Consider the following 18,189-nt stretch of genomic DNA (forward strand, 5'->3'; position numbering starts at 1 on the left):
TCAGCCTGCCGGTGCCCTTGGCCCAGGTTCTTCCTGGATTTTCAACTGTGGGCTCACTGAGCTCATCTGCCTGGAAGTGACAGCCTGTGTTTCCCCTGGGGAAACATTTGCCCATCTGTATACAAGTGCTTCGAGAATTGCTCTGGTTTTACGTCCCTTCCCCCATCACGAGCCGCAGTGAGCTGCTTTAAAGCTGCCCATCAGCTTCCCGGATCAGGGTGTGGTTGGACATCGCATCACCTTGGCCAGCTTTCTTGAGCGTGATTTCCCTGAAATGCTTGGCTCCTCTTCTGCTAGACCTTTTTTTTCCCTCTTGATGGATGGGGTCTTCATTGGGGTGCTTCTTTAGTTGTGGTAAGTGTGAGCTTGGTTGCCCTGTGGCATGTGGGATCTTAGTTCCCCAACCAGGGATCAACCTGGGACCTTTGTCAACCCCAACCGGGGACCTGTGTCCCTCACATTGGAAGGTGGTTTCTTAGCCCCTAATCCACCAGGGAAGTCCCTCAACCTGACTTTTTGAAGCCTTGAAAATATTGTCAACAAAGTTAGGATGGGCAGAACTCCATCCTTTTAGCTCCCGTTGGGGGCAGACTTGCTGAGAGCAGGTTTGCACCACCTGTTAGTGCAATAAATACAGTGTAGAGATCGTTAATGACTAACTGTCGGCCACAGAGGTATAGGTGTTGTGGGAGGGGAGAATGGAAAATACAGAAGCCCATTTGCCTGTGACGACATCATCTTCACTAATAATTTGCTTCTCACAGCAGCCCAGAGAGAACAGGTTCAAAGTGATAAATGACTCACCTGTGTAACAACAGCCAGTGTTTACATTCAGATCTCCCTGATTCCAAAGTCCAGGTACTTGCTGCTGGATCAGGAGGAAGGTCTTTTTATGACTTGGTTCAGTCCAGTCACTCAGTCGTGTCCGACTCTTTTATGACCCCATGGTCTGCAGCATGCCAGGCCTCCCTGTCCATCACCAACTCCCAGAGTCTACCCAAACCCATGTCCATTGAGTCGGTGATGCCATCCAACCATCTCATCCTCTGTCATCCCCTTCTCCTCCTGCCCTCAATCTTTCCCAGCATCAGGGTCTTTTCAAATGAGTCAGCTCTTCACATGAGGTGGCCAAAGTATTGGAGTTTCGGCTTCAACATCAGACTTTCCAGTGAACACCCAGGACTGATCTCCTTTAGGATAGACTGGTTGGATCTCCCTTCAGTCCAAGGGACTCTCAAGAGTCTTCTCCAACACCACAGTTCAAAAGCATCAATTCTTCGGCGCTCAGCTTTCTTTACAGTCCAACTCTCACTTCCACACATGACTACTGGAAAAACCATAGCCTTGACTAGACGGACCTTTGTTGGCAAAGTAATGTCTCTGCTTTTTAGTGCTGTCTAGGTTGGTCATAACTTTCCTTCCAAGCAGTAAGTGTCTTTTAATTTCATGGCTGCAGTCACCATCTGCAGTGATTTTGGAGCCCTATGACTTGGTATGAACTTTAAATCTTGGTGAGAAGGAGAGACTGATACTCAAGGAACAGCTGGAGAATAATCCTAAAGAACAGACCATATGTGTCCTCAGAGTGTCAACACAGGTTCTTCCAGGGCTCAGAGCTGGTGCTGAGGGGTGTGCCCTGGGGAGGCTTGCTTTGCGGGTGGTGGGGAGTGGATGGTGGGACAAGGAGGGCCAGACTGAGGGGCTGCCTGACCCTGCAGGTAGATCGCAGACAGGTGTTTGAGTAGGTACATGGAAGTAGTGACAGTTTTGGATATTGCCCTGAGGACAGTGCGTCACTTAGGGCAGACGGGGAGGGACCAGCACTGGGACAAGCTGACGTGCACTTGGCTTTGGAGGACGCCGAACGCTGGTGTGAAAGGGTCAGCCCGAACCCTGGGCTCCGTACACTAAGTTCAAGGAGGTGCTTTTAGTGGGCGGCCATGAAGCAAAGAGGCTGGCGTGGGCTGGCACTTACCTCTGCCCCCTCTGCTGCAGAGAGGGGCTTTGCCTTAGTTTCAGGACTGAGATCTAACGTAAGAGGCATTCAACAAATGGCTTCACTACCTACAACACACGTTTCCTTTACGAATGAGCTGGTTCTGTTGCTTGCTTGTTTGTATTTTGGGATGTCGTGGGACCAGAAATCAAGGGCACCTTCAAAGCAGCCCAGAGGAGCTCCTAAAAGAGATGTGATTGGCATCCGCCTTGGGCAAGTTTAGAACCATCACTTGAGACAAAAGGGTGGAGGGCGAATCCAGGCAGGGAGTCAGGAAGGCTTGAAGGCTGGTGAAAAAGATTAGACATTACTTCTTTGGGTTTAGCTGGATCTTCTTAGACAGCTTAGGTTTTTAGGTTCCTGCCTTCCTAGGTCACAAGAACGCAGAGTGATTGAGAACCTGGCTTAGAAGCCGACAGGCCTGGCTGAGTTCAGACCCACACTTTACACTCTGGGCAAGTCACTCAGTCTCTCTGAGCCCCAGTTTCCTCAAATGTAAAATGGAGATGAATTGATAATATCCGACAGGGTTGCCATGACCATTGAGAAGGATAATCCATCCCCTGGAACTGATTCGTGGCCCTTAAGGTAAATTGATGTCCATGAGTTTGGTTTCGAGTTTAGCAAGTCAAAGTTCCAAAAAAAGAAGCGTATGTTCTATCTTTCCATAATTCTTGGGGTACTTTAAAAAAATATTTCAGGAATATAAACTGAATTCATGGTGGAATCTCATGAATTATGGCTAAAAATAATAGTTTATTAACCAGCCAGTGAAATATTATAATGAGAATGAGGCAGTACCGTTTGCCTTTTTTTTAAAATTGAGCTAAAATTTACATACAGTAAAAGGTATAGACGTTAAGAAAGTAGATTGAATTTTTACAAATTGCGTCCTAGGATAACTAGCACCCCAGCTGAGATACAGAATGCTTCCATCATCCCAGAGAGTTCCTTCCTGCCCTTTTCCACCAGTTCCTACCCCCATAGGTAATCCCTGTTCTGCGTTCTGCCATTCTAGGTTCATTTTTGCGTGCTTTTGAACTTTGCACAGTGGGATCATATAGTACCTGCTCTATTGTGTCTTCGAGTCTTTTAAAGTTCAGCCTAATGTTTTTGAGATTGAGCCAGGTTATTGCATGTATCTGTGGCTGTTTTTAACTTGCTGAGTAGAACTCAGTTGTATGTATTTCAGACACTGTTTCGATCTGTTTTAACATAGGAGTTGTTTTCCAGTTTGCAGCCATCGTGCCTAAGGCTGCTGTGCACATTTTGTTTTAGTGGGGTACGTTTCACTTCTCTTGGGTAGATACCTTGAAGTAGACTTCTGGGTCACAGGGCGGGCATCTGCTTAATCTTGTAGGTGGCTGTATCATTTTCTGCTCACACCAGAAAACCTGAGGGTTCTGGTTGCTCCAGCATCCGCACCAAAGTTGAAATGTTTCTTTCTTTAGTTTTGGTTGTGCTGGGTCTTCGTTGCTTTGCAGGCTTTTCTCTACTTGTGGCGAGTGGAGGCTGCTCCCCAGTTACGCTGTGTGGGCTTCTCATTGCAGCGGCTTCTCCTGCTGCTGAGCACAGGCTCAAGGGCATGCGGGCTTCGGTAGCTGGGGCTGAAGGGCTCTAAAGCACAGGCTCACTAGTTGTGCCACATGGGCTTGGTTGCTCCACGGCACATGGGATCTTCTGAAGTCAGGGCTTGAACTTGTGTCCCTGGCATTGCAAGGCAGATTCTCAACCACTGGACTGCCAGGGAAGCCCCAACATTTGTTCTTGAAGCCTTTTCAGCTTCACCATTTCGGTGGCTATGTGGAGAGCTGGTTCATTTTCTTGATGACTAATGATGTACAGCATCTTTTTAAAGCCTTATTGTTGTTCATTCGCTAAGGCATGTCCAACTCTTTATTACCCCATGGACTGCAGCACCTCAGGCTTTGCTGTCCTTCACTATCTCCTGGAGTTTGCTCAAACTCATGTCCATTGAGTTGGTGATGCACTCAGCCTTCTTTATGGTCAAGCCCTCACGTCCTTACATGACTCCTGGAAAAACCATGAAAGTCGCTCAGCCATGTCCGACTATTTATGACCCCATGGACTGACAGTCCATGGAATTCTCCAGACCAGAATACTGGAGTGGGTAGCTTTTCCCTTCTCCGGGGGATCTTCCCAACCCAGAGATTGAACCCAGGTCTCCCGCATTGCGGGCAGATTCTTTACCACCTGAGCCACCAGGGAAGCCCAAGAATACTGGAGTGGGGAGCCTACCTTCTCCAGAGGATCTTCTGACCCAGGAATTGAACCAGGGTCTTTACCAACTGAGCTGTCAGGGAAGCCCCCAGCCTTGACTGATCAGAGCTTTCTCGGCAAAGTGACGTCTCTTCCTTAAAGTGTGGAATGTGTCGGGTCATTTGGGGGGTTTGGCTTTTGTCCACTTTCCTTGCTCCCCACCTGGGCTTATTTGGTTCTTAATATAAGAGAAACCCAGTCATTTGGACCTTCTCATTCTTGTGGAGTTAGTGCTCTGCTGTTATTCACTTGGATTCTTTCAGGGAGATGTTAGAGAAGCAGGTGTTTGCCATCTGGTGTCAGAAGACATCTCAGCATCAAGAACACCGCTTGGCAGAGAGGATGGTGAGTGATGCCCCCGGGGAGGTGCCGGGATGTGCGGGGCCTGCTTCAGGTCTCTGCACCTGGCGCCTTGCCCATGAGGATGCTGCTAGACCCGGACCCGTGCTGCAGGGCGAGTCACCTGCAGCCAGGATTCGCAAGGCCAGGGCAGGGCTTGGCACCTGTTTCTGTGTCTGTCAGTGGACTCTGCAGATGGTTCCTGGGCCTGCCCAGCTCCTGCACCTCCCGCTCTTCCGCCTTGGTCATCTTCGTGGCCTGGACTTTTCCTGGCTTCCGTACCGCCACCTCTGTGACCCTTCCAATCTCTCTTGCCGCAGGCTGTGCTCCACGCAGAGCGGCACCTTCTGCAGCAGTCGTGGTCCATGTGGCGCCAGCAGGCAGCGGCACACCGCCTGGAGCAGCAGCAGCACGCACTGGCCTGTGCCCACCACCACCTCAGGCGGCTCAGGAAGGCCTTCTGTGTCTGGAGGGAGGGCGCCCAAGGGCTCAGAACAGAGTGAGTGGCCACTCGTGCCTCGGCAACCCTTCCCGGCTTGGGGCAGCTTTGACTGTAGTGGCAGACTGTTAGCTCTGAGCGTCTGTGGGTAGAGGGTGGGAGGTGGTCGTGTCAGCCTGGGTTCAGAATTCAACTTGAAACAGTCTAAGCAAAGCCGGGGCTGCAGTGAGAGGCTCCTGGGGCGCTCGTGGATCTCTGGGCTCAGGACCTTGGCTGGTCAGCAGGGCCTGTGGACCTGAGGTCCTGCCCGTCAGCTCCATCCTGCTCACTGATTGGGGCTACTTGAAGCGCCCGTGGCTGGGGCAGGCTGTGCTGGTTTCACCACGCCCCATAGTCAGGGACCAGGGTGGACAGCCCCGTGTGCCCTGCAGGCGTCGTCCTGCCCTGGGTTCTCTCTTAATCCGCTTTGTGCTCCAAGGGTCTCTCACCTCTCGAACTCTGGCCACGTTGAACCTCCTCCTCGGTTACCTGTTCCCACATGAACACAGAGCCCTGTGAATTTGTCCACAAAAATTGGGCTGCACGAGTGCTGTTCTGAGTGGAACGCCCAAATCCTTTGGCAGCTGTTCCCAAAGGGTCTTGATTCCCCTGCGTGTTTAAGACCCCCTGGGCAGGGTCCCAGCTGCAGTGGGGTGCCCCTTGAGAGGGCCTTCGCAGGGTCTGGGCTGAGCGCCAGCTGTCTCCCTGCAGGAGGATGGGCAGTGTGCGGGCTGCACGGTTCCACACGGCGTGGCTTCTGCACTGGGCCTGGACCAGGTGGCAGGAGGTGAGGCCTTGGCATGGGCGCCGCCTGCCTGGGGCTGTGGGTGGGTGGGGCCTCATCGGGGTGAGTCAGGGTGAACACACGGTCTCCTCCACGGTCCCGCGGAAACCACCTTCCCCTGAGTGTGCACGGGAGGCCGGGTGGCAGGTGGGGTGAGTGCCCAGCTGGTCTCGTGAGATGACGGGCTCATAGGTCCCCATTGTATTAGGTGCCAGGCTGTCCCTCCTGGACACTCTGAGTCTAAAGTTCCTGGTCTCACGGTTCACAGACGTCCTCTTCAGGGTGAAAAATGTTCACACTGATACTGGTTCGCACTGACCTGCAGGAGGCGTTTGCCCCATGTCATCCTCACAGCCCTCTAAGAACTGCTTGTTTACAGAGGAGGATGCTGGGCTTGGGGTTAATAACCACTTTACCCGAGCTCCCCCAAACTAAGAGTGAGACCGAGGCACGGCTGAGCTCTGCTCAGCCCTGGGCCTGCGGCGGCCGGCTCTCTCCTGTCCGCAGCGCCGGGCCCTGCGCAGTGCTGAGTGGCAGAAGCTGGCGCAAGCCGACCTGCACCACCAGCACAGCTTGCTGCACAGGGCGCTGCAGACCTGGGGGGTACGCGATGCCCTGGTCCCCCAGACCTCCTCGGCTGGCAGGGAGGGCGATTCCGAAGGCTTTGTTGCCCTTCCTTTTTTCTCCCGCCCCTCCCGAGGTAGTAATTCCATAGGACTCAGAGCAAGTGCCCTGGCCAGTGGGTCTTACACCCCTCAGCTAGTTCCCCATCCTTCCCCGGGGGCCTGGGGGCTGGACTCACCAGGTGAGCATAGCCGGTCCTCTCCCTGCTGCTGCGTGGGCTCCTGGCCTCCCCCCACCCTCTGTGCTGCCTGCTCTGGGCGGCACAGGTCCTGCACCCCTGCGAATGCCCCAGGGCAGGGAGTGCTGCGGCCCGGGTCCTCCAGTCTCCTGCTCGCCTGCAGGTGTATCAGAGCCGGGTGCGGAGCGTGCTGCAGGAGGTGGCTGCCAGGGAGAGCCGGCACAAGAGGCGGCTGCTGCGGTGAGTCTGCGCATCCCAGGGACCGGGGAGCAGGCTGCAGACCCCGGCAGGTTGGGGGGACTCTGACCAGGGTCTGGCAGTCACACCTGGCTTCCTCTTGCTGCTGAGAGCGAGACTTCGGTGTTTCCAACGCTGGTGCTGTTCACTGGGGCCTCATGTGTCTTGAACCCGTGCTGCGTGCTGAGCAGGGCCTCTGGGAGGCACCTGTGCCATCTCCCGCATGTCTTGTTCATCTGAGCACCTTTCCCTGCCCCGTTCAGACCTGCGGGAGGCGCCCTCCCCCACCCCCTGCTCTAGGCCTCTCTCCAGCCTCTGGGAGTGTCTGCACCTCGCGCCCCTTGGCTCCGCTGTTTTCCTCCCCGCCTCGGTCTGTTCAGCACCTGCTGTTGCAGGCTGCTTCCTCCTTCCTCCCGGCTGCACCTCTCTCGCCGCAGGTGCAGCGCCCCTGTTGCCGGGTTGCAGCCCTGTGTTCCCTGTGGTGCCTCAATGCACAAGGCCCTGGTGCCCGTGGTGCTCCCACGGCACTGCTCAGCCACATGCGGGGTGCGCAGTCAACGTGAATCATCCGTGCGACAGACACGCTTGGGTGTGGGGAGACCTCGATTCACGACTGAGCAGAGCCTCGCACTGTCCACCCCCAGGTCACCCTGTCCCCACGTGTGCCCACAGGCGTGTGTTACATCGCTGGAGAGAGAACACTGTGGCCCAAGCGGACGAAGCGAAGAAGACGTCCCGGGCAGCAGCTCACTACAGAAGGACTCTGTGCTCCAAGGTGAGCCCTGGGGGCCAGCTGGTTGCCCAGGGGGCTGGGGCCGTGTTCCTGTGAGGGGGCGGCCTGGAAGTGCCTCCAGAGGCATGAACTGAACGAGGAGCCCAGAACAAGAGACAGCGCCCTTCTGCACACACACAGCTGGGCCAGCAGGCGGGCTTGTTTACTTGCTCCTTTTCCTGAATTCTGAACCAACATCCATAAAACAAAGGCAGGGCGTATACTGACTGTGAACCAGCTCTGCCTAGAACCAGGGTTTCCCACACACGTGGAACTTTCCCTTGGGACGCCACACCTCCGTGTCCTCATATCAGCACGGGATGTACAGTGAGGAGGCCTCCCTGACCCCTGCTGCTCTTCAGCCTTCCGGGATTCATGGCCTCGGGGGCTTTCCGTAGAGCATCTGGGAATGTGAGGTCATTAGTCACGGTTGGCAGGAATTGGTGAGCCCTGGCTCCATGGGCTGGGGGGTACATGGCTGTGGGAACAAGTCACATCACGTGACAGGGCGCACATACCGTGATGGAGGTGGTCCTTAACTCGGGGGCGTTTCAGAAGAAGGCAGTTTGCTGGGAGCCCGGGGCTGGTCCTGGCAGCTCTGGGGCCTCCGTGGACGAACAGCAGTTCCGCGTGGTCAGGGTCGGGTCTGCTCTCAGGGAGGTTCACAGGCCGGTGTGAGCGCCCCGCTCTGGAAGGACGGTCGGGGCTCGGAAGGGAGGAGGCCTCTGGGGAGTGGAGTTCGTGACTGTGTGGGGAGCAGGCGGTAGGCACCCTCTGTCCTGTTACTGTGATTTCGCGTCTGCCTCACGCATGAAAGCGTACGTGACATGAAGCTTCCACTTAACAAATAGGATGAGAGCCGAGTCAGACTTGACGTCTTCACGGCACTGTGTGAAGTTCAGCTCCTCTGGGCCCATCGCCTGGGATACAGGGCTCCTTGCGAGGGGCCTGGGCATGGTGGCCTGGGTCTGTGTGGATGGCACGCACTTCCTGGAGCCCCCACGAATGCCGTTCACTCCACAGGGAGCCAGCCACAGAGCGGGGGTGACCCCCGGAAGTGGGGACGTGCCGTGACCACACTCTTGCGCCTCTGCCCCTCAGGTCCTGCTTGAGTGGCGAGAGGCAGCATCTGTGCAGGTGTATTACCGAGAGCAGGCGGATGGGGCTGTCAGGGAGGCCCAGCTGGTGCTGAGTAGAGGTAAGTGGGGCCCGCTAGACGGTGGTTGTTCAGTCATGTCTGACTCTTTGTGACCCCGTGGACCGCAGCACGCCAGGCTTCCCTGTCCTTCACTGTCTCCCAGAGCTTGCTCAAACTCATGGTCATTGAGTCATTGAGGCCATCCAACCATCTTATTCTCTGTTGTCCCCTTCTCCTGCCTTCAATCTTTCCCAGCCTTTTCTGATAAGTTGGCTCTTTTCAACAGGTGACCAAAGTTTAAAGCTTTAGTTTCAGCATCAGTCCTTCCAATGAATATTCAGGGTTGATTTCCTTTAGGAGTGACTAGTTTGATCTCTGCATTTCAAGGGACTCTCAAGAGTCTTTTCCAACACTACAGTTCAAAAGCATCAATTCTTCGGCGCTCAGCCTTCTTTATGGTCAAATTCTTCACATCCATACATGACTACTGGGAAAACCGTAGCTTTGACCAGACGGACCTTTGTTGGCAAAGTGATGTCTCTGCTTTTTAACACATGGTCTAGCTGTGTCATAGCTTTCCTTCCAAGGAGCAAGCGTCTTTAATTTCATGGCTGCAGTCACCATCCGCAGTGATTTTGGAGCCCAAGTAAATAAAGTCTGTCACTGTTTCCACTGTTTGCCCATCTGTTTGCCATGAAATGATGGTTGTGAATACCATGATCTTCTTTTTTTGAATGTTGAGTTTTAAGCCAGTTTTTTCACTCTCTTCTTTCACCTTCATCAAGAGTCTCTTTAGTTCCTCTTGGTTTTCTGCCATAAGAGTGGTGTCATCTGCATATGTGAAGTTATTGATATTTCTCCTGGCAGTCTTGATTCCAGCTTGTGCTTCATCCAGCCCGGCATTTCTTATCATGTACTCTGCATATAAGTTAAAAAGCAGGTGACAATATACAGTCTTAATGTACTCCTTTCCCAATTTTGAACCAGTCCATTGTTCCATGTCTGGTTCTAACTGTTGCTTCTTGACCTGCAAACAGGTTTCACAGAAGGCAGGTAAGGTGATCTGGTATTCCTGTCTCTTTAAGAGCTTTCCACAGTTGATTGTGATCCACACAATAAAAGGTTTTAGCATAGTCAGTGAAGCAGAAGTAGGTGTTTTTCTGGAATTCTCTTGCTTTTTCTATGATCCAGCGGATGTTGGCAATTTGATCTCTCATTTCTCTGCCTTTTCTAAATCCAGCTTGAACATCTGGAAGTTCTCAGTTCACGTATTGCTGAAGCCTGGCTTGGAGAATTTTGAGCATTACTTTGCTAGCATGTGAAATGAGTGCAATTGCGCAGTAGTTTGAATATTCTTTGGCATTGTCCTTCTTTGGGATTGGAATGAAAACTGACCTTTTCCAGTCCTGTGGCCACTGCGGAGTTTTCTAAATTTGCTGGCATATTGAGTGCAGCACTTTCACAGCATCATCTTTCAGGATTTGAAATAACTCAGCTGGAATTCTGTCACCTCCACTAGCTTTGTTCATAGTGATGCTTCCTAAGGCCCACTTGACTTCACATTCCAGGATGTCTGGTTCTAGATGAGTGATCACACCATCGTGGTTATTTGGGTCATTTTTTTGGTATAGTTCTTCTGTGTATTCTTGCCACCTTAATATCTTCTGCTTCTGTTAGGTCCATGCCATTTCTGTCCTTTACTGAGCCCATCTTTGCATGAAATGTTCCCTTGGTATCTCTAATTTTCTTGAAGAGATCTCTAGTCTTTCCCATTCTGTTGTTTTCCTCTATTTCTTTGCCTTGATCACTTAGGAAGGCTTTCTTATCTCTCCTTGCTATTCTTTGGAACTCTGCATTCAGATGTGTATATCTTTCCTTTTCTCCTTTGCTTTTCGCCTCTCTTCTTTTCACAGCTATTTGTGAGGCCTCCTTGGACAGCCATTTTGCCTTCTGCATTCCTTTTTCTTGGGGATGGTCTTGATCCCTGTCTCCTGTACAGTGTTACGGACCTCTGTCCATAGTTCTTCAGGCATTCTGTCTGTCAGATCTGATCCCTTGAATCTCTTTCTCACTTCCACTGTATAATCGTAAGGGGGTTGATTTAGGTCAGACCTGAATGGTCTAGTGCTTCTTCCTACTTTTCTTCAATTGGAGTCTGAATTTGGCAATAAGGACTTAGTTCATGGTCTGAGCCACAGTCAGCTCCTGGTCTGTTCTTGCTGACTGTATAGAGCTTCTCCATCTTTGGCTGCAAAGAATATAATCAGTCTGATTTCAGTGTTGACCATCTGGTGAGGTCCACGTGGAGCCGTCTCTTATGTTGTTGGAAGCAGATGTTTGTTGTGACGAGTACGTTCTCTTGGCAAAAGTGTGGAAGCTGAAGAGAGGCCCGTGAGGATTAAACTCAAGGTGCTGGCAGGGCTGTGCTCCCTCCGAAGGCTTTGTGGTGGCGGGCAGGGGGGTCCTCTCCCCTGCCTCACTGGCTTCTGGTGGCTCCCGGCCACCCTTGCTGCACCGCAGGCTGTGGACATGTGGTCACTCCGGCCTTATCATTCCTCACGTCCTCACACGTGTCTGTGTATCTCTGTCTCTTCTTAGGAGACCAGTCATAACTGGGTTAAGGGCGCACCCGACTCCAGACATCGGTTGCTCCACACACCGTTAGCTCAGGTTCTGGGGTGGATGTGGCCGTGGGAGGAGTTAACTGTACATTCCAGTCCATCTTCACTTCCTCTTCCCATCCAATTGCCATTAACAATAGGCCCAGGCTTGAGATCTACAGAGAAGTAAAGACCTGGAGCTGGAATGGGGTCTTGGAGGCAGTTTGATGAGGACATTCTGCCCGTGACAGCTGCTTGTCAGGTCGGGCCCGCCCGGTCAGGGTCCTGCTTCCTTGTCTGCTTGGGGAGCAGGGACTGTCCAGCTGGCCCCAGGCAGTACCGTGACCTGCCCGTTCCAGTGGCCTGGGGGGACCGTGGCTGGAGAGAGATGTGAAAACAGGGGCCCTTGGGTCTGCAGGGGCATGTCCAACACTCTGAGGAGACAGCTGCTGGTTAGAATGAATGAGAAATGGTTTAAATCGGACCATAGAGAAAGTGGATCAAGTTGTTAAATTGGCTTAATAGCATTTGCTCCCAAACAAAAGCTAATCCACTCAGGTTTGGTTCTGACCGGTTCTTGTGTCAATGAACACAGATCTGTGCTCTCTTGGACGGAATCTCAGGGTCCAGCATGCTCCTCTGTGACCTCAGACTGCTCCTCACCCTAGAAACCAAGGCTAAATGTTTCTAGTCATTCCCAGGAAAGATACAACGTGCTCAGCCTGCCCCCGCTCTCTGCTGGGATGGAGCTTTGGCACCGGTGCTGCCCGGCACCGTTTGAGTCAGGCGGCCGTGGAGGGAAGGTGACCGGCACAGCTGAAGCTGCTTCCCCCGCGGGCCTGCCCGCGGCATCTTTCCTCAAACGGGTAGCACGTGGCTGGCCCTCGGCTTGTGTCCATTAGGGCTGGTGCGGGGTGCTGGGGGCTGTTGACGACGTGCCATGTTCTCAGCACACAGCCTGTGCGCAGGCCGTACCCGTGGGGCTGTTTCTTGGCATAAGTGAGCCTCTGAGTCTCAGGCATACCTTGGTGGTCCCCGGCTCGGCTGGGGCTGCAGGAGGACGCAGCAGGGCCGAGGGGTCGTGGGTACTCGTGCTCATCAGTGCCCACGTGACTCGGGCAGGGCCTCCTCTCAGCCTCGGTGTGCCGGCTGAGTGTGGGAACAGTAGTACCTGCCCTGGCGGTGGTCCCGGGGGTCCAGTGAGGCTCACACATCTGTGTGTAAAGCAGGACCCGGGGAACAGCAGCACTTAGTGCGACACCTCCAGGCTGAAGAAAAGGAAAAAGTCCAAAAGGGAAAGCATCACCAGAGCAGAATGCTTGCTCCCTCGATAGAGTCGTGACAGACACGCAGGGTGCGGCCCCGAACCCCCTGCTTGCGGAGCCGGGCCGTCAGAGGATGCGCTCAGCAGACCTGGGCTTCTCACTTGCCTGGCTCGGGCTGCCGGGGCCGCTGAGCCTCGGTTTCCTCCCATTGCCTCACTCCCAGCGGCTGCTCGCAGGCGGCTCTGCGGGGGTCTTGGCGCACCTGTGGCTGCTGTGCACAGGCTTATGGCTCAGGGGTGGGGTGGGGGCCCCGGTGATCAACAGACCTGGCTCTTGTCAGGGTGTGCGCAGCCTCTGAAGGTGGCTGGAGCTGTCCTCAGAGGACACGTCCACGCGCCGTGGTCTCAGGCCCAGGTTCTCCACCCTCTAAATTTCACTGTTGCCTGCTGGCCCGTGAGGGCTTCCCAGGGGGTGCTAGTGGTAAAGAACCTGCCAGTGCTGGAGACAAGAGACACAGGTTTGATCCCTGGGTTGGGAAGAACTCCTGGAGGAGGGCTTGGAAACCCGCTCCGGTCATCTTGCCTGGAGAATCCCATGGACAGAGGAGCCTGGCGGGCCACAGTCCATGGGGTCACAGAGTCAGACATGACTGAACGACTTAGCACGCACAGCCCTAGTGGTCCACGTGTGTACTCCACAAGAACTGACTGACTCTGACTTGTCTCAGGCCGTCTCAGGACCTGGTTTTGGCGCTGGCGGGACCAGAGCCGGAGGGCTGCCCAGCAGAGGCTGCAGATGGAGCGGGCAGTGCAGCATTACTGCCAGAAGCTGCTGGAGGAGGCCCTGGCCCGGTGGAAGGCGCACCATCAGGGCTGCATCAGGAAGAGGGTGAGGCTAGGGGCAGCTCCACGAGCTCCCCAGCACAGCTGGGCTGTCTGGGCCAGGAGACCGCGTTCCGGCGAGGAAAGGTCTTTCCTGAAGCACTCCCAAGCAGCCAGTGTGGATGGTGGTGGCTGGGGTCCTGTGGGTGCAAAGCTGCCTTTCTGGTTGGTGAGTGAAGGCTGGGGAAGCAGCCTCGGGAGCTTGTCCCCCAGGTGGACAGTGGCTCGGCAGAGAACCCGTTCAATCTGAACCATGCCTGTCAGCGCTGGGCGAACTGCAGAGCCATCTGGACACCCCGTCTGTGCAGGAGGCCCTTGGCTTCATCCAGGGCGACTCCTGCTGGTGGGAGGAGGTGCCAGTGGGCCTGGAGTCCACGCCGCCCTCGGGGGCTCTGGGCGTAGGCACCTGCCGGCCCCAAGCACACGGCCCACAGCCCACTGCATTCTCTCTCCCCAGCTGCAGCAGAGGCAGGCCGCCCGACTCCTGGCCCAGATGCTCAGCCGGGCTTGCTTCCACCAGTGGAGACGACAGGTGGGCGTCCTGGAGAAGCCCCCTCCCAGTCCTGCTCCCTCACGGGCCCGCTCCAGTTCGTGTTGGTTTCACCCTCTTCCCGGGGCTCCCCCAGCCCCACCAGCCACTGCCCAGCACTGCCAGCTTCCTTCCCTGGGAACCTAAGGCCAAGTCCCTTCCTGCAGTGTCCTGTTGAAAAGATGTCAGGGTAACGTGTAGAAATTGATAGGAAACACAATTTAGGTCTTTACTGAGGCTTTGCTGAGACACCAGGCAGACTGCGTCGTGTCCCGCCCGCTGGCCCTTCAGGGGTCCAGTCCGTTTCCTCCCCGGAGTCCGGAGTCCTGCCTCCTCTTCCTGACCCCAGAGCTCCTGGCCATTCTTTCCCAAGCGGCTTCCTCGATGCCCAGCCTCAGGGCAGGCAGGGCCAGACCCAGCTGGAGAGGGATCTGAGGGTAACTGGGGCTGCGCGAGGGGGTCTCCCTGAAGGGGACACTGCCTTTCTGGCCTGTAGCTGCTGGACAGGAGGCACGAGCGGCAGCACACGGCGCGGGCCCTGTGGTTCTGGGCCTTCTCCCTGCAGGCGAAGGTAATGGGCTCTCCGTCCCAGCAGAGGCCACAGCCGGTGGGAGGGGGGCCTCAGGAGGCTGGGCCTCACCTCTCCTCTCCCTGGAGGCCTGGGCCGCCTGGCGGGGCCTCGTGCAGGAGACGAGGAGGAAGAAGGCGCGGGAGGAGCAGGCGGCGCAGGTCTACCACCTGCAGCTCCTCAGGGAGGGCGTTGAGCGCCTCCTGCGTTTTGCAGCTGGCACGAAGGCCTTCCGGCAGCAGCTGCACGCCCAGCAGCAGGTGCAGGTGGGTCTGGGCTGTCCCCACCGCCCCACTCCCAGCCCCGTGGGGCACGGGCGGGCACAGCACCGCCTGACCGGAGGCCGGTTGCAGGCGGCCCACAGTCTCCACCGTGCAGTGCGTCGCTGTGCCACGCTCTGGAAACAGAAGGCGCTGGGCCGGGGCAGGGAGCCGCAGTCCCCTCTGTCCACTGAGCCCAGCAGAAGAGTGACGTTTGAGCGTCCGCTTCCTAGCCACGTTGCTGCCGGGGCTGGCGATGCCCCCCTGGAGACCAAGAGGCCACCAGCTCCTCGTGGGCTTTGGGGAGCCTTGGACGGCCTGGCATCAGCCCCTGGGGACCCCCAGCTCCTGGAGCTGTGAGTAGCCCGTCCCTCACCTCCTCCTCCTTGCCGCCTCCTGGGGCAGAGCTTGGACAGTATGGGAAGGATGCTGGGCTCTGGGGTCACGGCGAAGCCACTGGGAATCCCCCGTGCAGCAGAATCCTGCCCCCGCTTCTGTGGGACCCTAACCGGGGCTCAGCTGCTATTCCTCCCAGATGGGCCCCGGGCAGCCCCTCCTCACCCACCTGGTTCCCCGCTCCTTCTGTCACAGCCGGGAGACGGGTGCCCTCTGGGACATGCCGGCCCCGCACGCTGTGTTGCTGCAGCCTGTGCCTGGCTCCTGGGAGACCCGTGAGTGGGGCACCCGCGGGCAGCAGGCTCCTGGAGTTGCTCGTCCAGGAAGGCAGCTGGGGCGAGGGCCTTCCTCACCCGGCCTCCAGTCTCCCCGAGGGATTTCAGGGGTCGGACTGGATGACTGCACACACAAAGTCCCAGGCCCTGGGCAGCCTGGAGAAACAGCCTGTTTCTTCCCAGCAATGCTGCCCGTTGGGCACGGAAGCAGCCGCGACGCCCAAGCTTCCTGGTGGAGCCCTTGCAGAGCCAGGCGCCCCTGGGGTGCGGCCCCCTCAGCAGGCAGGGGTAGGTGCTGCGATCCTGGGGCCCTGGGCCTGGCCCCTTCCTTCCCGCTCGTCTGGGGCCGCTGCCTGACTGGCTCCTCCCCCCCCCCCCCCCCACGCAGGTCCCGGGCCCTGTGGGAGTGCGGCCTACACCAGGTCCGGCCAGTGGGCCCCACCCGGTCAGTGCTGGACCCAAGCAGCCCCGTGCCACGAGCCTCTGGCCTGAAGCCACCGCCCACGGCGCACCCCAGCCCAGAGCTGCTGCCCCCGTCCTCCTTTGTGCCACGTGGGGCCCAAGTACCCGTTTGGGTAAGACCCCTGGCGCCTGTTCTGGTCTGGCCTTTGCTGCTGCTTTCTTGCACACTCGGTGCCATAGCCAAAGCTGTGCCCGCTGCCTCGGGAGATGCACCCAGTGTAGGGGCCACTGTCCTCGGGACACGGCAGGGAGTGGGCCCTGAGGCCCCTGCTCGTGACGCTTACACGGAGGTGGGGACCAAAGGAAACCCCACTCGCAGACGGAGGTAGAGGCTGCGGACCAGGGAGGGCCATGCAGGCTTCAGGGAGAAGCTGGACTTTAGGTGCACAAGAGGCTGTGGACACGGGTCCAGCAGGTGCTGTGGCTGGGACGTGGCGCGTGGACGCCGTGGGAGGCAGGGCAGGCAGGGCTCGCTCTGATGGGTTTGGTGAGAGGAAGGGAAGGAGTCCAGGATGGTGCCTGGGTTTCCAGCCTGAACAACTAGGGAAATAATGAGTTCTTTTACTGCGAGAGGGAAGACATGGCTGGGGACCCAGGTGACGCATGAAGAGTGAGTCCTGAACCTGTCAGGTTTGAGATAAAGCAACAGATGGAGCCTGGCCTCCAGGAACAAGGTCAGGGCTGCAGATCAAAGTTGACAGTTCGCAGCACAGGTTGGAGGTAACCCCCTGAGAACTGAAGGGGTGACAGGGAGGAGGGGTTGCGACTGGGGCCTGTGACGTGAGAGTCAAGGAGTTGGGATGGGGACGTGCGGAGGCGCGAGTGTGCCCTGGGCTGGCCCTGCGGGAGCTTGTGCCAGAAGGGCTGCGACCTGAGCGAGTGGAGGGAGGGTGGGAGCATCGAGTCCCTCCAGTGGCCGGCGTCACCAGGAGGGAGGGGAGGGGGACTGGAGCACCTTTCTCAGGGAAAGGTTCGGTCGTTGCTGGAAGGGGTGAAAGCTTGGTACAGCTGGCAGCGGCTGCTCCAGTGGTGGGGGCCCTCTGGCGGAGTCGGGTGCGGAAGAGGGCAAGGCCAGGTGAGCTGGCCCTGGCAGGCACAGGGAACCCCGGCTCCCCACCTTCCTCCCACTTCCCTGGTCAGTGTTCATTTCTCCTTTACAGCGGTCAGCCCAGCCGGTGACGCCTGGGCTTCCGTCCCAGGTCCCTCCGACCCTGGCCGGTGTCCCCAGCCCCCGCCTGCTCCTTCCTGGGGACTTCAGGGGCACCAGGCCTGGGCCTGGCTCTGACCTTGCAGGTGTTTACCGCGGGCCTGTCAGTGCCTCGAGAGGGGGTGCCCCTCCCGGCAGCTCGGCTCATCCAGGACTGAGCCAGGAGGCTGGCCGAAATCAAGCCTGTTCCCCTGTGGGCACTGGCCACAGCGACGTGGAGGCTGAGCTCGATGGCATCCGGCAGCAGCTGCAGGACTACCAGACCACGAGGCAGAACCTCAGGTGAGACCACGGCACTCGTGCCGCCCCACTGAGGGGACCGACTGGGGCGCTGTGTCCCCGGGGACAGCCCCTCAGGCAGGCAGAGCAGCTCCTCGCTCAGTCCAGCTTGTTTAGGTCCAGGGTGGTCTCACCTTCAGGGACCTGAGGGCGTAATGCTCAGGAGGAGCTGAGCAGAACTTTACACCCAGCTGTGCCCCTGGAAGCCGATGCTCTGCCTGCTGTGTTGTCACTCATGCGGGATGGTGCTCTGCGTGTGCCCTCTGGGTCCACGGCCAGCCTCCCCCACGCCCGGGGGCCTCCACATGGGCAGCAGCCTTGAGTGGAGGGAAGGGCTTGGGTCCCCCAAGGCCTGCTCTGCACAGGCCGAGGATGGTGGGGGAGCCTCTCTGCCCATGGCAGAAGCGGGTGTGCTTGTCCCCAGGCTCTGCCTGGGCAAAGCCAGGCAGCAGTTGCCTTGCGCCCTCAGGTCCTGCCAGCGGCAAGCGCACAGCCTGAGGCGGTGGCTAGAGCTGAGCAGGAAGGAGCCCCGGGCTGAGGACCAGGAAGCTGAGCAGCAGGTTCAGGAGGAGCTGCGGAAGGTGAGGCGCGGGCAGCTGGGACGGCTCCTGGGCTGGGCTTCCTCTCAGCTGGCCCCCCGT

The 18,189-nt window shown here is 57.1% G+C and overlaps 1 protein-coding gene across 4 annotated transcripts in view; it reads left to right on the plus strand.

The window, feature by feature from the left end:
• The window catches only part of SFI1 (SFI1 centrin binding protein), a 93,048-nt gene that overhangs the window by 74,663 nt on the left and 196 nt on the right, over positions 1 to 18,189 (plus strand). For all 4 annotated transcript variants that reach the window (XM_040251072.1, XM_040251071.1, XM_040251073.1 and 1 more), the window contains 16 exons: positions 4,540 to 4,621; positions 4,936 to 5,114; positions 5,805 to 5,880; positions 6,385 to 6,480; positions 6,843 to 6,919; positions 7,589 to 7,691; positions 8,790 to 8,886; positions 13,419 to 13,579; positions 14,030 to 14,104; positions 14,598 to 14,672; positions 14,759 to 14,935; positions 15,023 to 15,285; positions 15,784 to 15,888; positions 15,989 to 16,175; positions 17,223 to 17,551; positions 18,018 to 18,129. In XM_040251072.1, coding sequence (XP_040107006.1) covers positions 4,540 to 4,621; positions 4,936 to 5,114; positions 5,805 to 5,880; positions 6,385 to 6,480; positions 6,843 to 6,919; positions 7,589 to 7,691; positions 8,790 to 8,886; positions 13,419 to 13,579; positions 14,030 to 14,104; positions 14,598 to 14,672; positions 14,759 to 14,935; positions 15,023 to 15,285; positions 15,784 to 15,888; positions 15,989 to 16,175; positions 17,223 to 17,551; positions 18,018 to 18,129 — 2,194 coding nt within the window. The remainder of the gene's footprint in view (positions 1 to 4,539; positions 4,622 to 4,935; positions 5,115 to 5,804; positions 5,881 to 6,384; positions 6,481 to 6,842; positions 6,920 to 7,588; positions 7,692 to 8,789; positions 8,887 to 13,418; positions 13,580 to 14,029; positions 14,105 to 14,597; positions 14,673 to 14,758; positions 14,936 to 15,022; positions 15,286 to 15,783; positions 15,889 to 15,988; positions 16,176 to 17,222; positions 17,552 to 18,017; positions 18,130 to 18,189) is intronic.

This window comes from Oryx dammah, unplaced genomic scaffold (assembly GCF_014754425.2).
Source record: "Oryx dammah isolate SB20612 unplaced genomic scaffold, SCBI_Odam_1.1 HiC_scaffold_12, whole genome shotgun sequence".
Taxonomy (NCBI): Eukaryota; Metazoa; Chordata; class Mammalia; order Artiodactyla; family Bovidae; genus Oryx; species Oryx dammah.